General features: G+C 35.6%; 3 protein-coding genes across 4 annotated transcripts; 2 read left to right on the plus strand and 1 right to left on the minus strand.

The window, feature by feature from the left end:
• Positions 1 to 315: 315 nt before the first annotated feature.
• On the minus strand, positions 316 to 1,601 carry LOC110380978 (uncharacterized). Its single transcript, XM_064034070.1, has 3 exons — positions 1,541 to 1,601; positions 1,029 to 1,224; positions 316 to 592 (listed from the first exon to the last, which is right to left on the minus strand). The coding sequence occupies exons 1-3, from the start codon at positions 1,547 to 1,549 to the stop codon at positions 402 to 404; spliced, it is 396 nt and encodes a 131-aa protein (XP_063890140.1). The 5' UTR covers positions 1,550 to 1,601; the 3' UTR covers positions 316 to 401.
• A 356-nt stretch (positions 1,602 to 1,957) lies between these two features.
• Positions 1,958 to 5,530, plus strand: LOC135116837 (uncharacterized). The gene is made up of 2 exons (XM_064034423.1): positions 1,958 to 3,933; positions 4,115 to 5,530. Exons 1-2 carry the CDS (start codon positions 2,820 to 2,822, stop codon positions 4,318 to 4,320), a joined length of 1,320 nt encoding a protein of 439 aa, XP_063890493.1. The 5' UTR covers positions 1,958 to 2,819; the 3' UTR covers positions 4,321 to 5,530.
• Positions 5,531 to 20,295: 14,765 nt separating this feature from the next.
• On the plus strand, positions 20,296 to 23,381 carry LOC110380979 (sex-determining region Y protein). Of its 2 annotated transcripts, none has more exons than XM_021341146.3 (4): positions 20,296 to 20,387; positions 20,863 to 20,984; positions 21,628 to 21,751; positions 22,436 to 23,381. In XM_021341146.3, exons 1-4 carry the CDS (start codon positions 20,316 to 20,318, stop codon positions 23,300 to 23,302), a joined length of 1,185 nt encoding a protein of 394 aa, XP_021196821.3. In that variant the 5' UTR covers positions 20,296 to 20,315; the 3' UTR covers positions 23,303 to 23,381. The 2 variants fall into 2 exon arrangements, with proteins under 2 accessions (XP_021196821.3, XP_049703231.2); XM_049847274.2 differs by lacking the exon at positions 21,628 to 21,751 and adding an exon at positions 21,831 to 21,948.
• The last annotated feature ends 1,638 nt before the right edge of the window (positions 23,382 to 25,019 follow it).

A 25,019-nucleotide genomic window follows, 5' to 3' on the forward strand; every position in this document is an offset into this window, starting at 1 on the left:
GAATAGTATGATTATGTAGATCCAAATAAGGCACCTTTTAAATAAGATGACGATGGTATACGACTCTAACGTTGCTGGTATAATATCTGCGATTTGGGTCATCTCAAATGTTGCCAAATGTTTGCAAAGTCCTCGTATTAAAGTAGCGAACCTACAATGGGCACAATACCTTATCGATCAGTATCGGCGTTGCGTATTCACATTATTTAAGTGGTTCCTTCCAGTATGCCTGTATATATACTCATACTGTTCATACTTCATTATCCACAGTCAAAATAAAACCACAATTCATGTTAACAAATATACTTACTTTACTTAATTAACTAACACAACAATAATCTCTAACATAACAACTAAATAAATAACGTAACAGAATTCCCCCAACCTCGTCACTCTGGGGGTTAAGAAGCGTACTTGTCCCCCACATGGTGTCTAACACCCCACTTATAGTTGGCATTCTTGTCGGTCTTCACGAATGTATGGACGGGGCCGGTGACCCCGCTTGTGCCGCGGTGGTCGTGGTCGTGGTCATAGTCGTCGTGACCACGCTTTGGTCGCTGCCATTGGGGCTCTTCTAGTTCTGCTGATTCCACTGTTAAGAAAGGTTGGGGTTAAGAGAAGGTGGCTATGTGGTGGAAAGCTGTGAGTGGAATTAAGGTACTTAGTGGTAGTTTAACGATAAATCAAGTTAGCTCCCTTATAGCAATTTTATAGTTATTTGATAATATCAGATTTATCTTCATGCTTACTTTCTGGTCAATAGAATTAAAGAAGCCACATATTGCAGCTCATAATTTTCCATGCTAATCAATTTGGAATATCTAACCAGAGAGACATTTTCAGTGAGATTTTTTCATCTAAAAAGTCGTTGTTATTATTTTCAGTGAATGGACGCCTGTCGTGATACAACAGATTTCTCCCAGTGTGACCACTGTTCCTTGATATGACCTTCTTACCATTAAAATCTATTCAACAATTATAACACTAAGTGAAAATCTATAATAGGTAGGTATCCCGTCTAAACTTACCAGGAGTCCTATGCTGTGGCAAATGAGCAGGCGCCTGAGCGTGAGGTTGTGAATGCAGCTGTAGATGCGAAGGATGATGATGCGGCCTGAACCCTGGCGGTGGCGGCGCGAACCTGGTGAAGCGCATCGGTCCTCGCACTGGATAGAAGGGGCGCGACCATGCTGATGCTGTTAGTACGAGGCAGGATAATATGAACTGTAATGAGATGGGGTTAAGGTTGGTTTTAGATTGTTTCATGATATACATGGTTCGATATGGTAACTAAATATTAGGTTTAAGGCAGTGGAGAGAGGTAACAGTCTACTCTCGTGAAGTTCAGTCATATTAAGAATTCATTAATATACAGGCTCAATTAGTTTGGACGGTTTGGACACAGAGCGAGAGATAAACTGCTAGCAACGAAAAATCAAATAAATCAATAAAACCTTATTTTTAAAAAAGGATTTACAATAAAAATTAAAACTATTACTATATTTACAAACTGAAAAGGATTATCAGAAACAATTTAAACCTTTTTCATTATTTTTCTTTCATAATTGTCTACTTCGATATGATAGACACTATAAGCACAGATTACCTTAATAGATAAGTACTATAGTGTTTTGACGAAACGAAAAACCGGTTTACTTAATGAAATAAGTTACTTACATCAAAGACGATAAATCAGAGTAGTGAACTCTTTACAACAAACTAAGTAGTATGTAGTTAAAGTTTTTAATTAAGAGATTATAAAATTAATTGGAGCTAACAACAAACTGTTGCATAAATAGTGACAGCATATTGTTATGTAGTATTAATCATATTATACATAAAAACTAACTAGGTGTTACCTGCTGAAACTTACATTACATAAGTACTAATTAAGAACCTAAGGACCTAATAATACATTGTATATAATTTTGTTTAGATGTTATGAAAATTTTTTTTTTTTTTTTTTTTTGCTGTGGCAACATTATGAGCAGGTCGTGAAAAAACGGCTCTGCAGATAAATTTTATTCTAAAAATATAAATCTAGTGCTAATTTAAGTTAATTGTGCATTTAAAATAGATAAAACTATCAAATTATTGTTAAAATTAGTTTTGTTCTCGTGTTCGTGACGACGTTTGCAATTTCAAACAAGTTTATAATCAGCTGTTCAATGTGCCGGCTGTCAAAAGGATAAAGTTTGAATATTACTTCAAACCCGGGGAGTATAGTGTTTTTATTTTAATTACATTGTAGTGTACACAACATTACACCAACAATACACGCAACCCAACGCAATACACGGCTCATTGTTATGAGCTACTGTCATTGCATTGCACACCTAGTTAGTGTCTCATTCTGCCTTCAACTTGTGAAAACAGAATTGAAGACGATAACGCTCGCCTACAACACACAATAACATTACAAATTACTCTGCCACCAATCAATTTTTCTGTAAAACCTTGACATTGCTGACCTACAAGATTGTACTATTTGATTGACCTATTTACAAATTCCCAACTTTGTATATGTTGTTTGCCACACTTATGTTTTAGCCTAGCATTTTGCATAAATGTGTAATCAATATCTAATTGTTGCGAACCTTCCATATCTCATACTTTCCACTTTCTTTATTTAAAAATAAATAAAAAACTTACCCTCCATTTTGATAAAAAAATATAATCTTATAGTCCACTTCTATATTTTACAAATTTCATAAATCCCTATCCCTTTACAGTCTACTTCCTTTGTTCACTAACACACTCATCAACATCTTTAAAGCTATTTTTTCACTTTTTAGATACTAACAATACAACAATTAGAGATGATGACGCGCAGAGCCACAGTCAAAGACATGGAAGAAAAACTCAGAGCTACACTGAGGGAACTCGAGTCAACTAAAACCTTGTGCAAGCAGTTACTCCAAGAGAGAGATGACAGTGAAGTCGAAGTGAAGAACATAATCGACAAAAATACCTCCCTCAAGAGTGAGTTGGCCGAGCTGCACATACAGTACATGGATGTGCTCGACCACCAGCACACTCAGCTTCAACAAGAGATGTCCTCGTTCCATCAGTGCAGTGACACCCATGAAGTGGCTTTACAGCGCATCACAGAATTAGAACAGGAGTTATGTAATGCCCATAAGGCTATATCTATACTAGAATGTGGTAAGATTAGTGAACAGGTTACTAACACTTGCAACCTTTTTGATGAGTTAGTTGCCTGTAGGTCAAACAAGTTGCCTTGTAAGTTAGCTGAAACTATTGATTTGACTGGTGATGATACCATTCCAATATGTCCTGTAGTTATGAGTCATAACAAATTAAAAAAATATATTAAAATCAACAAGTTTATTAGACGGTCAAAGAGATATTTGAAAAAACAAAATCTCTTAAAATTAAACATTTTACTTAGAAAGGACCGTGTTAGCTTAACAAAGACACTAAGTTCCTGTACTGCTGAATTAGAATATTGTAAATCTATGTATGAGATCGAAACTCAGCAGCTTCAACAAGATTTAAAATACAAGGAGTCTTTGCTAAAGGATATTTTTAGTAAATATGAGTCTTCTCAAGAACAACTAAGCAAGCGGTTATTTGAGGCAGTGGAGCTGATGGACCTGGTAAAGTCCAACACGGAGAGGTATGAGTCTCTGACAAATAGCCTTTCATGTGATGTTGCAAGCCAACCATCACCTTTAATACCATTGTCTGAAATATCTGTGCCTACACCTGCTATAGAGAATATTCATATACAAAAATTGAATACTTTGCTTTTCACAGATGCATTGGGTGCTGGCTTTGGAAAAATTTTACACAATTACCTTAGCCATCACTTTACCAATCACAGTTACCATGACATAACTTTTAAGCAAATTGTTGAGAAAATTGGCAGTACAAAATTAGATAGTAATTCTATAATAGTTCTGTTGTTAGGTAGTAGTTCTGGTCCGGGGCTGCGGGTTGTTCGAAAGAGATACCGCGGCCCTGGTACATAAAAGGCCTATGACGGAACACGACGATTTTAGTCAGTAAGAGTCTGACACTCCCTCACCGCTGCTAACCCACAGCGGGAGGGGTCATTTGATGATTTTACGTCGATAAAAAAAAAAAAAAGGTAGTAGTTCTGGTACAACAAAAGAGGACATTGTGAAGGGTATTGACACCTTACTTAGTTTAAACATTGGAAAGTTAATGTTATGTGCTTTCCCTTATTCTGATAGTTTTTCAGAATACCAAAATAAGTGTATATTTAATTTAAATAATACATTACACATGTTGACATGTTGTCATAGTGACAAACTTTTATATATTATATGTTGATATATACTATTGCTATGTTGATAGCATATAATATTGACAATATTATATCTAATATAATGAAATGTAGGTTAGGGGACGAGGGTATGCTGTATAGTTATACTAACAGCACACTGATAGATTGTTGTATGATGACGTCATGTACGAAGGGGGGTCCACAAATACTATCTACCACCACTACCACCACCACCACCAATATGTTAGAACATTCTAATCATATTGAACACGCCGGTGGCATAGATTCTTCTATGCAAGTTATATCATTTGTGGAGAAAACTCCTGATATAAATAATTTAAACTAATTATTAAGACAACAGAAGATATTCCAGTATTTAATAATTTTAAAGATAGAAGTAAGTTATCTTCTGGCGACTTAGTTAATTACAAAAATCACAGAAATGAGCAACATATTTTAAAACTTTTCAATCAAAATATTCAGAGTTGCTCTTCTAAACTTCTTGAAATAGAATTAGTATTAGAACAAACCAAGTTTGATGTAATTTGTATTACAGAACATTGGCTGAAAGATTATCAAGTAGAATCTATAAATTTTGAGAATTATTGTGTAGCTAGTTACTTTAGCCGGAAATCCATGATACATGGTGGCTCCCTAATATTAGTCAAAAATCATATTAAATATAAAGTAAGAAAAGATATAGTTGATATGTCAGTGGAACATAATATTGAATTGTCCTGTGTTGACCTAGATAAGCATGTGATAGTGTGTGTCTACAGACCACCGCAACACCAGAATCTTTGTGTATTTGACTCTGTCATGGAAGATGTCTTGAAAAAAGTCAGTAGCAGTAGTAAGTCAGTCATCATATGTGGTGATTTCAATATTAATATTTTAGAAAATAATATTATAAGTTCGAGTTTTTTAAATCTTTTCAAATCATTTAATTTACATAACGTTTTTGAAGAACCTACTAGGGTAACACCAACTACTGCTACTTGTATAGACAATATTTTTTGCAGCTGTGAGTACCTGCATAAGTCCATAGTGAATTACTTGCCATCTGATCACAGTGGACAAGTGATCACTTTCCACACTTACTCTCCACCAGAGAAAACAAAAATAAATTTTAGAGAATATACTTCAAAAAAAATCGATAAACTAAATCAGACTCTAGCTGATAAACTGTGTGTACATAGCTTCAATCTTAAAAATCCAAGTGATATTTATGCCGATTTTTCTCTGTATTAAACGACCAATTCAACTTAGCTTTTCCAGTCAAAACTAAAATTATTAAATCTAAGTTCTTATTTAGTGACTGGGCAACCCGGGTATTCGTAAAGTAGAGAAAAGCTGTTTGAACTTTATGGTTTAAAGCCTTATAACGTCGATCCAAGTTTCCGTGACCACGTCTCAAAATATTCAAAAATATTTAAAACCGTTTGTAAACAGGCAAAATCTATTCATATTAGAAATAAAATAAAATATGCTGATGATAAAATAAAAACTACTTGGACAGTAATTAATAACGAAACAGGGAGACGAAAAGTTCGAAAAACTGATTTAAGTCTAGAAACTGATAAAGGTCCCATCAGCAGTAACCTTGAAGTAGCTCAAGAGTTTGAAGCATTCTTCACTAAAATACCTTTCGAGACGACAAAAGCACTAAATTCTTCCACCACCGTGTCTATCGATCTACTCAAAAAACATGTTAAACCATGCTCTTTACTATTTAAATTTCAACATACCAGCCCCGAGGCTATTATTAAAGCCTTTAAAGATCTTAAAATAAAATCAACAGAAGATCTGTGGGGTATGTCTGTCAAGGTATGTAGGTCAATTATTGAAACAATTGCACCTTATTTAACTTACATATTTAATGTTAGCGTAGACCAAGGCGTGTTTCCTGACTTAATGAAACACAGCAAAGTAGTTCCTTTATTCAAATCGGGAAATAGTAAGGAATCGAATAACTACAGACCCGTTTCTGTCTTACCGGTTCTCAGCAAGGTATTTGAAAAGTTGATGCTTGAACAGATGTTGCGCCATTTCAATAAAACTCCATCTTTCACAAAGAACAATACGGTTTCACTAAAGGTCGCTGTACAACCGATGCTGGTGTAACTTTGATCAAGCACATCTTTAAGGCTTGGGAGGAAGCTGAAGACTCTATTGGAATCTTCTGCGATCTCTCAAAAGCGTTTGACTGTGTAAATCACGAAACGCTTTTGCGAAAGCTAGAGCATTACGGAATAAGAGATACTTCTCTCCAGCTGTTAAAATCATATCTAAATGGTCGGCAACTTAAAGTTCAAGTAAACGGCGTAAATTCACGAGGTTCAGTGATGGCAATGGGCGTACCACAAGGTTCTATATTAGGTCCGTTCCTCTTTTAGTTTACATAAATGATTTGCCCTACTTATTTGATAATCAACCTAAAATGGTGTTGTTTGCCGATGACACTTCTCTTATTTTTAATATTGATCGACGTAGACGTACCTTAGACGACGTAAACAATTCCATTCTCCAGGTTCAAAATTGGTTCAACGCAAATAACTTGGCTCTTAATGAAAAAACAAAATGCATTCGATTTTCATTGCCAAATGTAAAAGTAGTGAATGTGACATTATACTTAATAGTGAAAAACTAGAATTTATAAATCAAACAGTTTTCCTGGGAATCACTCTTGACAAAAAACTACAGTGGGGACCCCACATTACATCTCTTGCGGGTCGTCTTAGCTCGGCCGCCTATGCTATTAGAAAGATGAGGCAGCTAGCGGACGTAGAAACAGCTAGACTGGTATATTTTAGTTACTTCCACAGCATCATGTCGTACGGCATTCTGCTGTGGGGACGAGCTGCTGACATTGAATGCATATTTATCTTGCAAAAGCGAGCTGTCAGAGCTATGTACAACTTACGTAGTCGTGAATCTCTTAGGGAACTGTTTAAAAAAATTAATATCATGACCGTACCTTGCCAATTTATTTATGAAAATATCATGTACGTTAGGAAAAACTTACATTTGTTTGAAAAAATATGTGATAGACATAATTATAACACTAGAAATAAAAATAAGATAGCTATCCCGCAGTTTAGATTATCTAAAGTACATACATCTTTCATGGGATATTGTGTCAAATGTTATAATAAAATACCAGACAACATTCTGGAACTAAATGACATGCGGTTTAAAACTCATATAAAAGCCACACTTTGTAAGCAAGCATATTATAAATTAGAAGATTACATTCAAGATAAAAATGCTTGGAAACATGCTGGTCCTGCTCCATAGGACATACTGACAATATCGAATTAATTAACAAATTAAAATTACACCAGCAAATAAAATTGTATTCATCTTTTGATTATTTGTTTTGATTATTACGTTGCCGTGCCCTACAGGGTCCATACTGTACTATATTATTATGTAACACCTTTTAAACATATGGAGTGCAATAAACGTATTGAGTATTGAGTATTGTTTGTAACTTTGTACCAAAATATAAACCAATTTGTAAATGTGAACACCATGTAGCATTTTAATTGTCACTTTATCCTCATTTGTCTTTGCGATTCTACATGATCTTCGCATGCTTTTACTGTATGTATCAATACATACAAATTGTAATACTATATTATTTTTAAAAAGAGTAACCATGGAGTTTCTTGCCCGTTCTTCTCCATAGGAAGCTACTTTTGGAATGGGCAACTAGAATCAAACTTAGTTATAACTAGCTGTTGCCCGCAACTTCGTCTGCGTGGGCAATATAGAATCGTCAAAATACTACTTATCCCGTAGGTGCATTCTTTCACGTGACAGTATAATTAGGATTAGCACTTAGCAGTCGCATAGATTCAATGATCAAGGTTGTGTTGTGGATGTGACCATTTATCTAAACAAAAGAAGTAAAGTTTGTGACGTTGTGAATATCTCTGGATCTAGTCAGCCAATTTGGAAAATTATTACGTGTAGTGCGTAAGTAATTTTCACAGGAAACAGCTATAATCTATGTCTATATGCTTTGAGTCTGACAAAGCTGTCATTTGTACATTTTCTGCAGCTGCTGTGACTAATCAGAAGCCAGAAAGTCTGTCAGTCTTACCATGGATAATGTCTTGTAATGTGACTGGATTGAAGAGATCAGATAGGTAGTCGCTCCAAGCAAAATATTGGTACTCGAACAGATTCGGCGACTGGAAGCCAACACCAACATAGTTGGGGAATAGCTGGATGGATGATGAAATGAGTCATCATCATCAGCAGGCGCATAGGGTAGGATAGTTTCACTTACTCGCTATGGTAAGGCTGACCCCACATTAGGCGTGCGCGATCCTCGGGCGTGTGAGTAGCGCGGGCGTCGCGAGCGCGCTGCGTGAACATCGCGTTTTGCTGCCCTGCGGCATGTGTGAAGAGTGCAAGCGACGCGCTCGAGGCGAGCACGCGGCGCTCGAGTTGCGTTCTTACCCCTTCGCCTGCTATCCCCGCCGCCCGCTAAACGCCTTAGCAGTTAAACGTCAAGGAGAGAGGCGCGTGCGCGCCGCGAGGGCGCTACAAATGCCGCAGGGCAGCAAAACGCGTCGCTCACGCAACGCGCTCGCGACGCACGCGCGGCGCCCGCGCTACTCACACGACCGAGGATCGCGCACGCCTAATGTGGTGGCCTAAGCCGTGACTCCACCGAAATGTTTGCATTAGTTCACGAATAGGCAAAATGTACGTATCTGAGAGAGTCCACTTCATGTGTTCGTACTTGAAACCTGCAGTTTTGCCAAGATTTTCAAAATGTACGCTCGCAATTTGTCATTTCTTGGTGGAGCCAGCAAATCAAAAGAAACATAAGTGTTGTATACTGTGCGTCACTACCGCACACTGGGAAAATTTCGCTCTTGCGGAGGACGTTTATATACCATATTTTGTGTCACACGTAAACAGGACGACAGTAAGTATCCACCGAAACACTTTCAAAGATCTGATGAACGAACAAATCAGACCTGACTTGGTCACCTGGGGCCAATCAGAGCTCTATGAAGCGATAATACGCTTTGGCTCCTACTGTTATTGTGGTTTCTGAAAATTTATTCACCTCATTCAACGATGAATGTAATTCTGATGGTACTATTAAGAACACTTGCTTAGCGCAGAAGCTGACGTTGGCAGGTCAACTCTTTGACTTCTCGAATAGGATACCATTGGTTTTTGTGCAATGCACACCTGCAATGCATTCTGGATTAGGATAGGATATAGGTGGATAGGATTTGCAACAGAGAACAATTCTGTCTTTGTAATTGAATGATATCAAACGTAGTTTTATATAAAAGGTGTTTTTAGACTTGGCTCGGGTCTAACTGAGACTGTTCGTAATCGTGAACAGTGTATTAATTGCGATCGGAAGTTGAAAGTAAGCATGTCTCTGGTATGCGACGCGTATTTTGTACGTTTTCAGACGCGATAAGGCAGCTCCCATTTCTTATCTGCACTTTGTATCTGGGCTGGTTTTAAAGCTACAGAAGCCTACATTATCTCACGCTTAGCAGCGCTTGCGAGATAGATCCTGATTTCTTCTAGGATTAAGTTTTCATATTTTGCATCAGAAAAAATAATACTACTCACTCAAAGTAATTCGTTTAAGGCCACCACATTAGTGGAAGATAAGCTAAACTATGTTTATGAAAAAATCCTGATATGAACTCCATCTGTAACTTTAAATTATAATTAATTGTTCCACTAAAGTCATCATTTTTGACATAATGTTCAAAAAATAATTTAGATGGCACCGTTTTAAATTTGGCTGAGATCTATTAATTTTCCTTTCATCAAGGTAATAATTATAGTTGGATTTTGATGTGGCACGGCAAACTGACAAACACTATTGAAATGTCTATAGAAAAATTACACTACGTGTTAAAATATGGTGAATTACGGAAAATACACAACTCCATCTATTGAAATAATAGTATATAAAGAATGTAAATGGTAATTCATTGTTATTTACCACCTCACTTCTTGATGTATTTTATTTACCACAGATGGAGCTACTTTAACCTGTACTGTTTTGTCAAACAGATTGCGTGTCGTAATATTTTACATCTTGAATTCACTAAATTAATCATATCTTTTGATAGAGTGAACCGATTTCGATGAAACAAAGCCTAAGTAATACCCCAAGTTACGTAGAACTTTTGTATATAAGCATTGTCTGCATTAAATTCGTAGATTTTACGTGAATCCCGAACAAACAATCACTTTCTACAGATTTATTATATGTATAGATTATTATATGTATAGATTTTGACGTTCATAAGTGCTTGTAAAGGCCTAAATAAAATAAATGATTTGACTTTGACTTTGACTTTGTGTCTCACATATTTATAGCTAGTTTATTTTCAGGACCTTATGACATGACGTTTCAAAACTCTATTTTTATTACGATAGCAAAGCGGGGCAAGTTTTAGGCTCTTTGCATATTTCCAAATCAATAAAATGATTAACAGTTATGGGTTAAGGGTAAGAACCTTCAAAATCTTACCACGAGGACAATTTTGACGCAAGTCCTAACGATTAATTAAGTAATCACATTATACATTATACGTAAATCAACTATCACCGTAACATATTAATGGTAGTCAATGTGTATGCGAATAATCGTAACTTAATTAGCCAATCCTTATCTTTGTAGCCGTAAGCTGCTTAATTCATAACTTGATTAATTGATAACAAGTTTATTTGCAATAACCTAATTTAATTAGTAGATTAAGAGATAGTAAGTTTGTATATGTAACGTGCAAGTTTTAGGTACTTATTGAGTAGTATTCTAGTACAAAAGTATGTAAATGAAATAAGAGATAAGAATAATGAGAGAAATGAAATGTCGACAGTTACATCATATCACGTCATCAAAACTTAGCGTAACTGGATAAAAGTGGCCTGTGCCTTTCCACTGTAACTGAAATATGTAAGTATTCAAATCGCGATCCTGTGAGTAGTGAAGCAAAATCTTTTCAGCTTTAAAATATTTGTAGATATACTAGTTATTTGCCTTTTCTCACATGCTCTTAATTTACTTCACAGCATTGTTTGGTTTAAAATACGTCTGTCATCTGTATTGAACACTCACCGCTGCAAATTATTTTTTTACTTAACGAAAAGCTAAGTTTGAAATCATGTTCTGCGTTGGCCGATTAAAAGTGCTCTCAATTTTCGTTCTTAAAAATCACAAAAGTAAAACTCACCAAAACTCTGGTATCCATTTCTCTGCCTGTATTGTAGTGTAAGTGAACTGGATAGTAATGGCGACCACGATGTCAATCAGCCTCTTATAAATAAGAAAGAAAACGAATTTATAACACTTTCTATTGACTATTTTACGCTCGGACGGACGCGCCGATCCGGCCGACATTGTCGAATCGGACAATGTAGTTCCCTACTGAATGTTGAGAATGTACACTATATAAATAAAGGTAACTACTGTATATCTTGGTATAAGTTTAGTTCTATCGATCTACACCTATATGATGATGCTGAAATGTGTTATTAATTAAGTATCAGACATAATTTTGACGAAAAAATTCTATGTAAAGTAAGCCACTAAATAGACATTAGGGAGATAAACGATTTCTGCGGATTAAAATAGCCAATCCACTCGTTGGTTTTCGAGAGATTGAAAGACATAAGTAATTTATGTGAAGCTAATGTCAAAATTATACTTAATATGTCCAGTCGCAAAATAACGAATGCATCGATTATTTTAATCCGCAGTTTAGAGATAAAGATTCAACTCTAGCGTTCCAAAAAACAAAAGAACAACATTTCTCATCTAAATCCAAACAAAAACAATGACAGCCAGACTTTACATAATTTCTCAGAATACTGCCTTTTAAACTATCATAATTATCTTATCTAACCAATAGTAACAAAAAATATATCATCACAAAGTTCGGAAGCCAGAAAATCGATTAAGAAAAAAAAATAATCAATGAAGGTTTTAAATCCGGCAGACGGTAGAAAAAAAAAGAATTTATAATGACTTCACAGATGGACAAATACTTACCTTTAAAAAACTGAAAGTTAAGTAAACTGGTCTCGTAATCTTATCTAACAGTAGACGCATCTTGAATTGCAGCATCCATTATTCATCAATTTGTGTTAATGCACTTTAACTGGTTAAGTTAACTGAGAAATAACGGATATTTTAATTTTTGACGGTTATAAAGCGTTCTTATTATGAAATTCGTTCTTGAAAGATTCTGAGAATAATTATCAATGCCAATTGTTTCTGTTAATTACTTTTCGTGTAAAAATTCTACTACTGTTAACAATTTTATGCTAATTGGAGGTAAAATACGTCATAAGTATATGTTTACATTTTAAGGATAATATCGAGAAAAGTGTCTAATAAAAGGCTTTTTCGTTGTTCTTTTTTTAATTGAAAAAAAAAGTATGCGATCCTCTTGATTTCCTTTTCAGTAGAATTGCTTCGAAGATGCCAAAAAAATCCTCAGGTTATAAAGAAAACAATAGTTCTGGACTTCTGCACCAAGAAACTCATCAGACCATGAACACAATGCCAGGAACTGCTAACACTAGCAATCCGTATATTAATGAGAGTGCAAACAATTGAATTGAATTTCTCTAAAAACTAAGACCGATTGCTTTGTTATATTTTTGTGTTGTGAACCAGATATTGAACAATCAGACATCTTTTACCTTGACAATGAGCCAAAAAGTGTAGTTTCTAGAGTTCCATTTGATAAAGGGAAAACCACTATTAGTAGTATTTTTATTCTTGTCTAATTATTGATTGTACCGAAATTTTAGTATACGTCATGTAAGTAGGTTAGTTAGGTACCATTTCTTTTTGAGGATGCGTTTACGCCGAATGAGATAGAACAAAAACTAGAATTAACATTGTCATCGTTTCACTTTTTTCACAGGAGAGTATGTTTTTGTTTTCCACTTTAAAAGAATTTGATGGATCAAGCATCGCTAGAATTCGCTCGTTTTGATGAGAATCCAAAGGCTCCTAGTGAGAGGATCAAACATTGAAGTTAATTCAATATTATACGGCACCTTTAGTACATGAGTCCAACTCTAACTTCACATTTTTTCTTCAAAAGCCCTTTCTTAAAGTTTTGTGATTCACGCTTCAATGTCAGCATGATCTCGGGTCGTGCCCTAAACGCACAAATGCAAGATAATAGAGGTAGATGTTAAATATACCATCGATTTATTGAACATTTTGCGTATATCTGAGGTCAATTAACATTAGTTGCGGCTTTCAAGTAAACGTGTTTTGGTGTAGGACAAGTTATAGGTTTTCAGCTGTATGAAGCTTAGCACTACAGCATTCAAAAAGAGTGGTTAGTTCAAGTAGGTGGTCGTAGAATATTTATAAGCCCCAGTGGGCTAAATAACGTAATTAGAGCAAAACAAATAACGATGACTACAATAGTAAACAGACACTAGAGATATACCCATATAGAAGCAACTTCATGTTTCTGAAAAGCTTAATTAGAAACATTTTAAAAGAATATCTTCAGAAAGGCGCACTCGCATTTCGTGTATTGGTTCAGTTAGTACGAGCCGAAGGATTTGTTTGTAAGCGCTTAGCTCGGGAACCATTGGGTCAATTTGAAAAGTACTTCCAGTGTTAGATAGCCCATGTCATCGAAAAAACTTTTTATTCAGAAGCTCCTGCAAGCTTATTGAATTGTGCTCAACTCAGCAACTCTTATAACTCGCAATTTTCTTATAACTTGCGCCTCTCAAAGCATTTGTTGTTAGTCTGTGGATCGTGATGTCGGCTAAGCGGGCCTGATCGGAAATTGTACTGCACTGACATACTTTCTTGAAGACCATGTTTCACAACGCCATATTGTAACTTGTTTCCTTTTGTAAGCTTCTGAATGTTTATGTGTAAGGTTTTAGGCTTAGTGAAGGAATTGTTGACTTATTCATAGGGAATAACTTGCTTGAATAACGCCGATTTTTTTTTACTTCTGTCAGATTACATATTTCCATGACCCTTTGCGATCAGTGAAGACATCATTATCATAAATAGTCACATGAACAATACCTCCACTTTTTAAGTCGGTTAAAATATACGGAAGTTTTAGACAGCAGCTAAATATGTTCTTGTTATTATTCAGGTTAAACATACTTAGATACTTATTTGTTTTATTTCAAAACTGTTATAAAGATCGCCTAATTAATTTTATACAGTATAAAATACGTTGCGAAATGGTTCCGCGTTGTGAATACAATTAACTTTAAGAGGTATTGAGATCATGAGTGCATTTCCGTAAGGAATCACTTACTGGTTTTTCAGTACATTTTAATGAATTTATTCGTAAAATATAATTTTTGAGAGAAAAATGAAACTTAAAGTAACTACGTTATTAACTTCCTGCCTACTTACCCTGCACCCCATTACCTTTGTCAATACACGGCCTAAGAACACAGAAAGATTTTTTTTTAACTTCAATACCCAATTTTCTATTTCCTCTCATCTTCTTTTTTTAACCATTGCATTATATTTCCTAGCTATTGTGTACATGTACTTTAACTTAATCTTATAAAACAAGGCACCTCATCTCTCAACATTATCTGAGCACAAAAAATACATCAATAACAATGTCTCACAGTAATAATGTCATTAACATTATACTTGTTACGATACAAGGCCGAACTTCGGTAAATTCTAGAATTTCCCAGTAAAAACCTAAGAAATCAAGCCTTAACCCGATGTCTTGTCAAGTTGTGATGACTTTACCTACATTAGAACTCCGAAACCTAAGGGGGAGGCCTATGTTCAGCAGTGGACGTCCTATGGCTGAGATGATGATGATGATGATGATGAATCATGTATCAACCGTCATCGACGAAATATAACGGCTTTAGGTAGAATATGACTCATAATTACGAGTTAGCTTAAATTAGGTAAACCTATTTTAGTACCTGCCTACCCCCAAATGAAACCAATTACATTTTTCATCCCCCGTAGGTAGGTAATCGTCAAAAATATTCAAAAAATCGAAAATTTACAAATATTCGAGCTTTTACAGTAACGTCTAAGTAACAACAATATCAATAAAATGTCGACACAAACAAACAATGGTCTATCACACTATAATGCCCCTTCACACGGCACTGATTCGCAACGTACATACAAATAGAACACGTGATTATTAGACGTTTTTCCTCATAACATAAAGAAGGTTGCGACAATTGAGAAAATTGTATGAAGTTTCATTAAACAACCCTGAATTAGGGTTGACAATGAAGTGATGAGTTTCATAAGTCTTGGTGGCTAGCCATGTGGTAGATTTTGATAATGAAAGGTCTGATTATATTATGATTATAAGGTGATTATAAGGTGGTGTCAAAGATGGACATCAATTAGATTTATATTCTGCGCTCTGGACTACGGATGATGATAAAAATATTATTGATCTTAGAACGAGATGAATCATGAATGATAGTGTGTCTTAGAGAGTGCATCATTGCATTAATGATGATAAACGTTTTCTTATATTATTTGGTTCCTATTTATATTCCTTATAATCGAAATAAAACATCTAGTCAACTATTGGTCTGCAGTGGGAGGGTCTATCGATCTGTTTAATTGATTTATTTCATCAAAATAATTACAAAAAAATATTTTCAATCATTGCAAAGACACGCATATCAAAATCCACTTCAATGAAATATAGTAACTCTTGTGTCACAATCTTAAACAGACGCAGACGCAGTAATTACAAGCAGTTGTGTAATACTCAACTCATTACACGGTAGTCGATTCGATATTACTTTGTTTTAAGTATTTATTTTTATATTACCGTTACCGTAATAGAGCTGAGCGAGGAATGAACGAGTAAATCGGAAATGAGTAAAGAGGTCTTAATGGAATTGTGGATTTACTTATAAGACATGTCTAACATTATAAGATGGATCTATGAGGATTGAAACACGCGAAGAAATCGCAGAGCAATTATATCAGAATACTAAATGCAAAGCCACATCCGATGCTCACTGATACGTCATGGCAAGTAATTACAAAAAAATTGACAGAGAGGAAGAGCTTTCAGAAAAAGAATTAACAGAGGCAGAGCTGTTGGGAAATATGAATCCTAAATAAAGGTAGAATTCCGTGGATAGCGGCTACGACAGCCGCGCGCGGCTTACGACAGTCGTCGGCCGCGCGCGACAATAGTCAACATATGAAAATGTATGGCACCGCTGCCGAGGCTCGCGACAGTCGCGCGCGGCCGACGAATTTCGTGAGCCGCGCGCGGCCGTATGCATCTCAACATGGTCTAGCGCTTAATAATGTCTATAGAATTTTAGTAAAACCAGAATTTAATTGTTTTTTATTTAGTCGGCAAAACTTCCTTTTGTTTTCATTACAATACAAATGCTTTTGAATCAGTATTTGGTAGTATCCTTCATCATTTCTACTTTTTAAAGATAGGGTAGATTGGTAATCTATTTTCATAATACAGCCACAGCAACACGTCATCCTCTTCTTCTTCAAGGACATCAATTAGCACTTCGACTAGAGGGAACGGACGAACAAAATCTACTAATTTCAACACAATGCCGCGCGCGGCTTACGAAATTCGTCGGCCGCGCGCGACTGTCGCGAGCCTCGGCAGCGGTGCCATACATTTTCATAGGTTGACTATTGTCGCGCGCGGCCGACGACTGTCGTAAGCCGCGCGCGGCTGCGTCAGCCGCGACCCACGGAATTCTACCTTAAAAACTGTAACTAGAGATAACTATTCGAATAGACGATGATGAAAATTATAATAGGTATCATGTATCTATATAGATAATATAAAGTTATTAAGTTGGCTGAAGAAGAAAACAAAATTCCAAGAACCCAAACGCAAATATCCTTCAAGATGTTCACTTGAATCATTCTTATTGTAAATAGATCAGACACAATCAAGCAAGAAACGATTAAATAACGTTTAAACTCTTGTTGGAAAAAGGTTCATTTTTAAACTCATCCGCTCCATTTATTTCTAATTGCGTGCAGCCTTATAAAAGTGATTATAAATATTTTTCTTCGAAACGGTAAACGGTTATTGCACAATAGTTAAACTGTTGATTACTCAATAGTGGGTGTAATCATTTATGTGTCTATTTTATTATTTGCTTCTTTGTTTAATTTAAGAGCCTAGCTTTTGTCTGTGCAGATCCTTCCATTTCCTGCTATCGAGTGCTAATTTCGGAAGATACATATATGCGTCACAATCTTCAGCTTCTCTTTAATTGGACGATCCGTTCTGGCCTTTCTTGTTTGCTTTTATGAGAAGTTTCTTAAAGCATCATGTATGAGAAAAAATGCGTTTATCATGTACAGATGTAACCAAACGTTACAAACAACATCAAGAAAATGTGAAAATTATTGTTATTTATGAGTTCTCTTTAGCGCCATCACCATCAAATTCCTCTTTTGACCACACATACAATCATCAACGTAGCGTAAAATTTCTGTTTATCTACTCGAAGTGTAAGCGAGATTTTATAAAAGGACTATTTTGTTAGACTTTATGTTAGAGTTTTGCAGTATATATATTTTTTTAAATAATAAAAATGAAATAAGTAATCTAAAAAAATCTAGACACACGGCAGTGTGTCCGCCAAGTTCGAGCAAAAAAAGCGACACACCGGCCGTGGGTTATATTACACGAACCATTTCGGGCCAAATTCGACCCCCCTATAACTCAAAATCTATTTTATTTACGCATATCAAATTTCTAGTATCTGTTGAGACCCCCTCACTTATCTAAAATACAAAATTTCATTAATATACCTATTATAGGTCTTGAGATATTGACGTCAGAAAATCGCTATTTTTACTATACACTCACTGACTGACTGACTGACTGACTCACTCATCAAAAACCTAGACCACTTCCAATGGTCGTATTGACTTGAAATTTGGCATGGAGGTAGGTCTTTATGTCAAGGTAAAGGGAAAAATCTGAAAATGGCCAAGTGTGAGTCGGTTTCAAAATAATGAAGGTGTTTATACCCCTAAGGAACTAAAACGAACTAAATTTATCTATATTTATATAATATATCTTCGAATAGTCGTATTGACTTGAAATTTGGCATGGAGGTAGGTCTTTATGTCAAGGTAAAGGGAAAAATCTGAAAATGGCCAAGTGTGAGTCGGTTTCAAAATAATGAAGGTGTTTATACCCCTAAGGAACTAAAACGAACTAAATTTATCTATATTTATATAATATATCTTCGAATGGTCGTACCGATCTGAAATTCGTTACAAAGGTTTGTATTTAGTCAAAGTAAAGTAAAAATCTGAAAACGGCCAAGTATGAGTCACTTTCGAAAATAATGAATGTGTAACTTTGATCCACGAACATAATATATGATAACATGTCATGTCAGTCTGTTGGCAAATCTAGTACATTTAGTTAATCTAGTTTATTTCTTTGTAAGAAGCATAGTGCATATACAAAACTTAATAATAAGAAAACAATAAAATAAACAACCTTACAAAAATAAATGAAATCCCACCCAAAACAAAAATGTGAAAGACTGCCAAGTTCGATAAAATGGGAATACTTCGCCTATAAAAGAAGTGAGATCTGAATAAGTACCAAGTTCCATACACATACCTTAGTTAAAAATAGTTCCTTTTTAATGATGTTACTTGGCAAGTTTCAATAGAAAATTAAATACTTGATTCATTGCGTTTAGTAGGTTTATAACAAGGTGTGTGAAAACTTGCCAAGTAACATCATTAAAAAGGAACTATTTTTAACTAAGGTATGTGTATGGAACTTGGTACTTATTCAGATCTCACTTCTTTTATAGGCGAAGTATTCCCATTTTATCGAACTTGGCAGTCTTTCACATTTTTGTTTTGGGTGGGATATAACATTACAGGACCTCTTAATCTGACGAAAATCTGAAAATTTTCACGTCCCATAGCTATCCTTTTTATCTAAAGTAGTTACAATTAAGATCGATACCGAAGCTAATAGAAAAAATAGCCTATTTCTTTATCCAGCTATTGAGTAAATATGGATTAAAGTTTTTCATCGTCCTAATCTCAATCTATGAGTGAGACATTTTCACAATTGGACACGGAAAGCTGAACAACGCTTGGTAGTCAATGACGCGGCACGATTCGTAATGGGCGCATCTGAGATTGCCAGAGATATACAACATTGTATTTGGAATAAGTAATCTATACAAATATTATAAAGCTGAAGAGTTTGTTTGTTTGTTTGAACGCGCTAATCTCAGGAACTACTGGTCCGATTTGAAAATTTCTTTCAGTGTTAGATAGCCCATTTATCGAGGAAGGCTATAGGCTACTTTTTATCCCGGTACGGGAAGTAGTTCCCACGGGATACGGGTGAAACCGCTGGCAGCATTGTATTTGGAATAAGTAATAATAGTATGAAGTAGGTTAAGTGGTTGTACTCGTAGTTTCAATGAATATGACAACGATTTTTCCCATCAATGGATAAACACGATTGTTTCATCAAAAACTTTGTATCGCTGATTCAAGCGGTTGATAATTTGGAAAGTTTTGAAATTCACCGTTCACGAACGAAAATTAACAAAACCTTTTTTTAACCAAATTCCAATTGGAAACAAAAATATAAGCGTGTTAAAAAGCTCTAAATTATGTGGTAGCATTTATTGTCTTGTTTTTTGGCAGCACCAACGTACGTACACCAATATGCTTCATGGAGAAAAAGATAAAAAGCATATTTGGACAGTATAATTAATCAACCAGTAAGCTTGTCATGTGTGGCATCTTCATTTCATGAAAATATTAGATGCTTTTTCTATCTAGGATGAGAGATTGATGAGAGGTAAAAAACTCAAGTAGTTATCAAGTAGGTCCCCCTGATATGAGTACAACTGTATTTCGGATAAATGCACCTAAGTTATCGATGGAAATAAAATTAAAAAAATGATCGATTTCCGTAAACAAATCGATAAACAGTTGTGTACCACTGCATTAGGTGAATTGTAACTGTCTTGTCTATAAATGAACTACCGACAGTCTTGGGCACAGACCTTCGATCAAACAGCCAAGATGTCACAACGTCTTGACAACACGGTATTACCGAACTTTTTACCGATTTACATGATTAATTTAAAAAATGCTCTTGAATAAAATTACAACTAAGTTTTATGAAAAAGTTATAATATTGGTTTTCTCGAGTGAAAGTGTTTTAGTGTGATAGTGCTGCAAACAGTTTTCGTTTTCAGTTTTCTTTTGCGAAGATTTTGTCACGAACTCTTTTCGATTCAAATTCTTTTTTCAAAAGTGTTCTTTTGGTGTTTGCGAACTTTTACTATGTTCTCTTGAGAATTTCAGTTCGTATTTATCACTGGCTAGTTCCCATAGTTTCACTGGCGTCCTGAAGAAGTCCCTCTTTAGGCATCCGATAAAAAGCTGCCTACAAAGTTTCTCCTAAATGTTTACCTACCATGTATTGTGACACGTACAATTATATTTTTTCATAAGGTTTTAGTAATTTAGATGATAGATATATAATATTTTAGTTAAAGATAAAATCTAATATTTTCAGAAATGGCTGTGGTGCCTGCTAGCTCTACAAGCTGGCTCTATTTGGGGACAAGCGCGATCAGTCACGGTTCGAACGCCTCCCAGCAATCCGTCGACCATAGAAGCTCAAGCTAAATTTTTCCAGTAAGTAAACAAAGTTTTAATTTAACGCTTTGGAAAGATATCATTATTTAGAGCGCAATCAAAGTCCCAAAAATAATTTCAGCCGCCACTACTTTCCGCAAACAGATAAAAAGTTTATCGACGCCGCCGGAGTACCCATATAGATTTTAAAAGAACTCACCAAAATAGATCCGGTTAGGTTTTCCTATTACGAGACTAGACTAAAAATAATTTACAGTTCAATGAAAAGCACAAGCAATACTTCTAGTCTATTGCTAAATAAGTTCTAAGACACTGCGTTTAGGCTTAATTACTTAACGACTTTGTCTAAATCTAGCGAAACAGCCTCGTTTCATTTATCAACTTCAGCGTCAACCTTCAACTTAATTGGAGTCCATTGTCGCTGGCATGCAAATACGTGACCAAACATTGACATACTTTACGCTATAGCAATTAGAGAAAGGGGTTTGGTCACCAAAACGTTTCTTTTGTCAACATTCTCATTCGTAACTAGTGTGCCTGTTAGAATACTAACTCTTTCAACTGCAATCTTTTGCCCAATTTCATCTACGCAATCGACTTTGCGTAAAACAACATCTTAGAGTTTTGATTCCTTTATTGTAATGTAACTTTAAGTAAGGATGAAAAATACTTTGCTTTATAGGGATTTTTTCTCAGTACAGTTGAGTCCGTACAAGATAGAGTTCGGTCACGTCTGCGAGGACCCCAACACTTGGGAGCAGCGCTATGAGAAGAAAGACTTTAAGAACCACAGGGACATGGGAAAAGTAAAACACATCTATTATCTCGTCTCTAACCTCTTTTCTGTTTTCTTTTTCTTTTCCGCTTTGCTTCGCTTGGCTGAAGGTATAGACATTTCCCGAAAGCCGACCAGTTCGATCAGGGACATCGGTTGGGCAGCGAACGTCACTTCACTGAGAGACACGAGAGGGCCAAACCCTCGGAAGGAGTGTTCTCTGCCAAAGTATGCTTTCTATGCTTCATAATTATTATTAACTTAAGTGCAGGATTTCTTTGGAACCTACAGTTTTCCAAAAAGCTTTAAAGTGGCAGCATAGTGTAATCATTTGTCTATAATTGACTTTTGACTGTAGTTTTAATAGTTTACTGTGAAACCCAGAGAAAATCCTGCATCTTACAAACATATGTATTCTTATATAACTAAAAGTGCCTTTCTTTTGCATTAATTTAATGTCATACTTTTATGTCTTTTACTTATTGCGCTCTGCAGTTACTTAACTCTTTCATGTTTAATATTTTCTTCATAACAGATATATAACTAACTTGTAAAACTAACTCTTTTCTCAACATTTATTAATTTAATGTTTTTCAATTCATATTAACTTTCCTTCCTACTTTACAGACTCATTTATTAACATCTTCCGACTAACTTCATCGTTTTTATTGCAGTATATTGAAGGGCCAAATAATAACATTACTTTTTAATGTAGGTACGATGGGGTGACAAAAAGGGAGGGTACGGGGAACACTACTGGGATCTAAACCATGCAGGAAATGCTGATAACATCGGAGATGATGGTGATGATGGTTCCTACCACGAGTCCCACAATAGTGACCCCTACGATGAACCCAGCGACAACCTACCAACCTACGGCAATGAAGAATACGACCCAGAAAGAGCCAGCTACGAAGAAAGTGGGCGAGCTAAGAGAGCGTACCCTAAATCAGATAGACCACGCAAACAAGAGAGAAAACATCACAAATCCTCTGAACAAGAATCTGATGAAGAGCCTAGACCTAGAAAGCAAAACCGTCATATTAAAGAAGAGCCAGAACCAGCTGAAACATCTCATGAAGAAGAATACGAGGAAGATCATGATGATGAATCTTATGAAGAACCGAAACCAAAGCGTCAACAGCACAGAAAGAAAGAGGACAATCAAAAACCAAAGGAGAAGAAACAAATTGTACTAGTTGTAAGCCACAAAGATGACGATGATGATAATAATCAACCACAACAACAACAGCAGCAACAGGCAAATCAGTATACCCCTCAAAATCAACAAGAATTCTCACAGTATCAAACACATCTGCCACAGAATCAAAATGTACAAGCACAGACCTTGCCTAGCCAGCAAGCTACATTGCCTACATACGTGCCTAAGCAATACTTAGAACCTCCTCGGTTCGTGCCTTATGAAGGAGGAGCTGGAGTGAGGCAGCATCAGCAGCCAGAAGTTAGTGCTGCGACCACAGTTCCAAGACTCTTCTTGGAACCCTCAACGGGTCATGTAGTAGACAGGGCGACTGGCCAAGCGTACGTGCTGCAGCCAATAGCGGCACATAATTACAATTAGAAAGTTGCAGTAGATTAGTTTAGTAAATGTAGTTTTGTTATAGTTATTTATTTTTGTAATTAAACTTACGTTATTGTTATGGTGTGTTGTAATTTAATACGTCACGTTTGCTCCTGTGGTTTGCTGAGAATTGATTCGAATTTCTCCCTTTCACTGTTGATCAATGAGCTCTCCAAAGTTAGGTAAATTCTTGAGGTCAATATACGAAGCCTACTTCTATCCTAGTCTTAAAATAGCTATTCGTATTATCACAATAACCATTACACAGGTTAAAAAGCAAGTAAAGCTAGGAACTAAAACTACTGCTGCAAATGCAAATGAGCAAATTAAAGTCTTTATTGCGCGAAAGTAAAGTCCTAACCAGTTGGACAGCCATTCAGGAAAGGGAACCGACTTTCCTGATTAAAATGCAAAGGAAAATAGTGTTCACTATTTATAAATTCCAAATATCAATGGGGATAAAGAACCGTTTACTTTAGAACAGACAGTTGGTAAAAGTCACGTACCTACGGAATTGGTTTTTGTTGATACTTTCTTATTTATAGAAAAACAAGCTATTCTCGGAAGGATTGAAGAACTTAGTTTTATTTTTAAAGATTTCGATAATCTCTTTCTCATTACAATGATCTCACAGATCACGTGCTTGGTTATTGCAATTTCTTTAACCAATGTAAGCCTCAGAGAAAATGTTTTCATCATTGCACTCTGTAAATAATTAATTAATCAAAATAATGTCAGCGATAATCCACATGCACATAAAATGTGCCACGAAGTCAATCAACTGGATCATTAGTAACGGGTTGTAGGGCAACAAAATTAACATTACATAAGACATTACACAGTCCATATTATAACATAATAATGACGTCATTGCTCTTGATACAATCTGCATACCACGTTATACTCAGTTGCAATCATTATGCGTGTCTCGCTGGGGTCTTTGACTTTTACTTTTGAGATCAACCTAGGTTTAAACGTGATCTAGATATTTATTACGTTCATTAGGAATTTCAATTACTTCCTTAGACTTTCGAAGAGCCGTGAAGCTGTAGGTTTCAACAGTTGTATATTATTTTACTGATCCCGGAAATCCAGTGCAGTCCATAAGACCTTTTACTAAGAATAATGGTCTAATATTTTACCTAAAATGTGTTAATGTTGCGTTGATCGTTCAAAATAGATCTAAAACTTAGGTTAGTGGTTAATGCACGAAATCATTTCATTCTAATTAACTGGCTATCACAGGTACTTTGGTCAGCAAAATTATTCCTACCACTTACACGAGCTTACCAACAAAATGAAACACCATTTCATTCATACTTCCAAAAAATGCACACTTCTAACTGTATTTTTGTCACATTCAAAGTGTATTCACCTTCTGATACAATAAACCCTCATATTAAGACTCTTGGCCCTACCGGTCGCACGATAAGGTCCTTTTCAATAGGGTCTGCAAAAGGGTCAGTAAGTTCTCATGCTTGGACAGGTTTGGTGAAATTATCTTGATCATGGGTTTGTAACTGTCTGATTACTCGTATGCGGGTGATGAGTTCATTGTTTCTAAGTTAGATCAGGGTGATAGTGTTTTGTTTTGACAGTGGTGAAAAAGTATTAAGCAAAAGCAAAATGAATGAAAGACGTGATTCATTATTTTGGGTTGAATGCGCAAATGCAAGTAGGTTTACGTGACTGAAGTAAAATTGCATGATCAGATAAT

Source organism: Helicoverpa armigera, chromosome 4 (genome assembly GCF_030705265.1).
Source record: "Helicoverpa armigera isolate CAAS_96S chromosome 4, ASM3070526v1, whole genome shotgun sequence".
NCBI lineage: Eukaryota > Metazoa > Arthropoda > Insecta > Lepidoptera > Noctuidae > Helicoverpa > Helicoverpa armigera.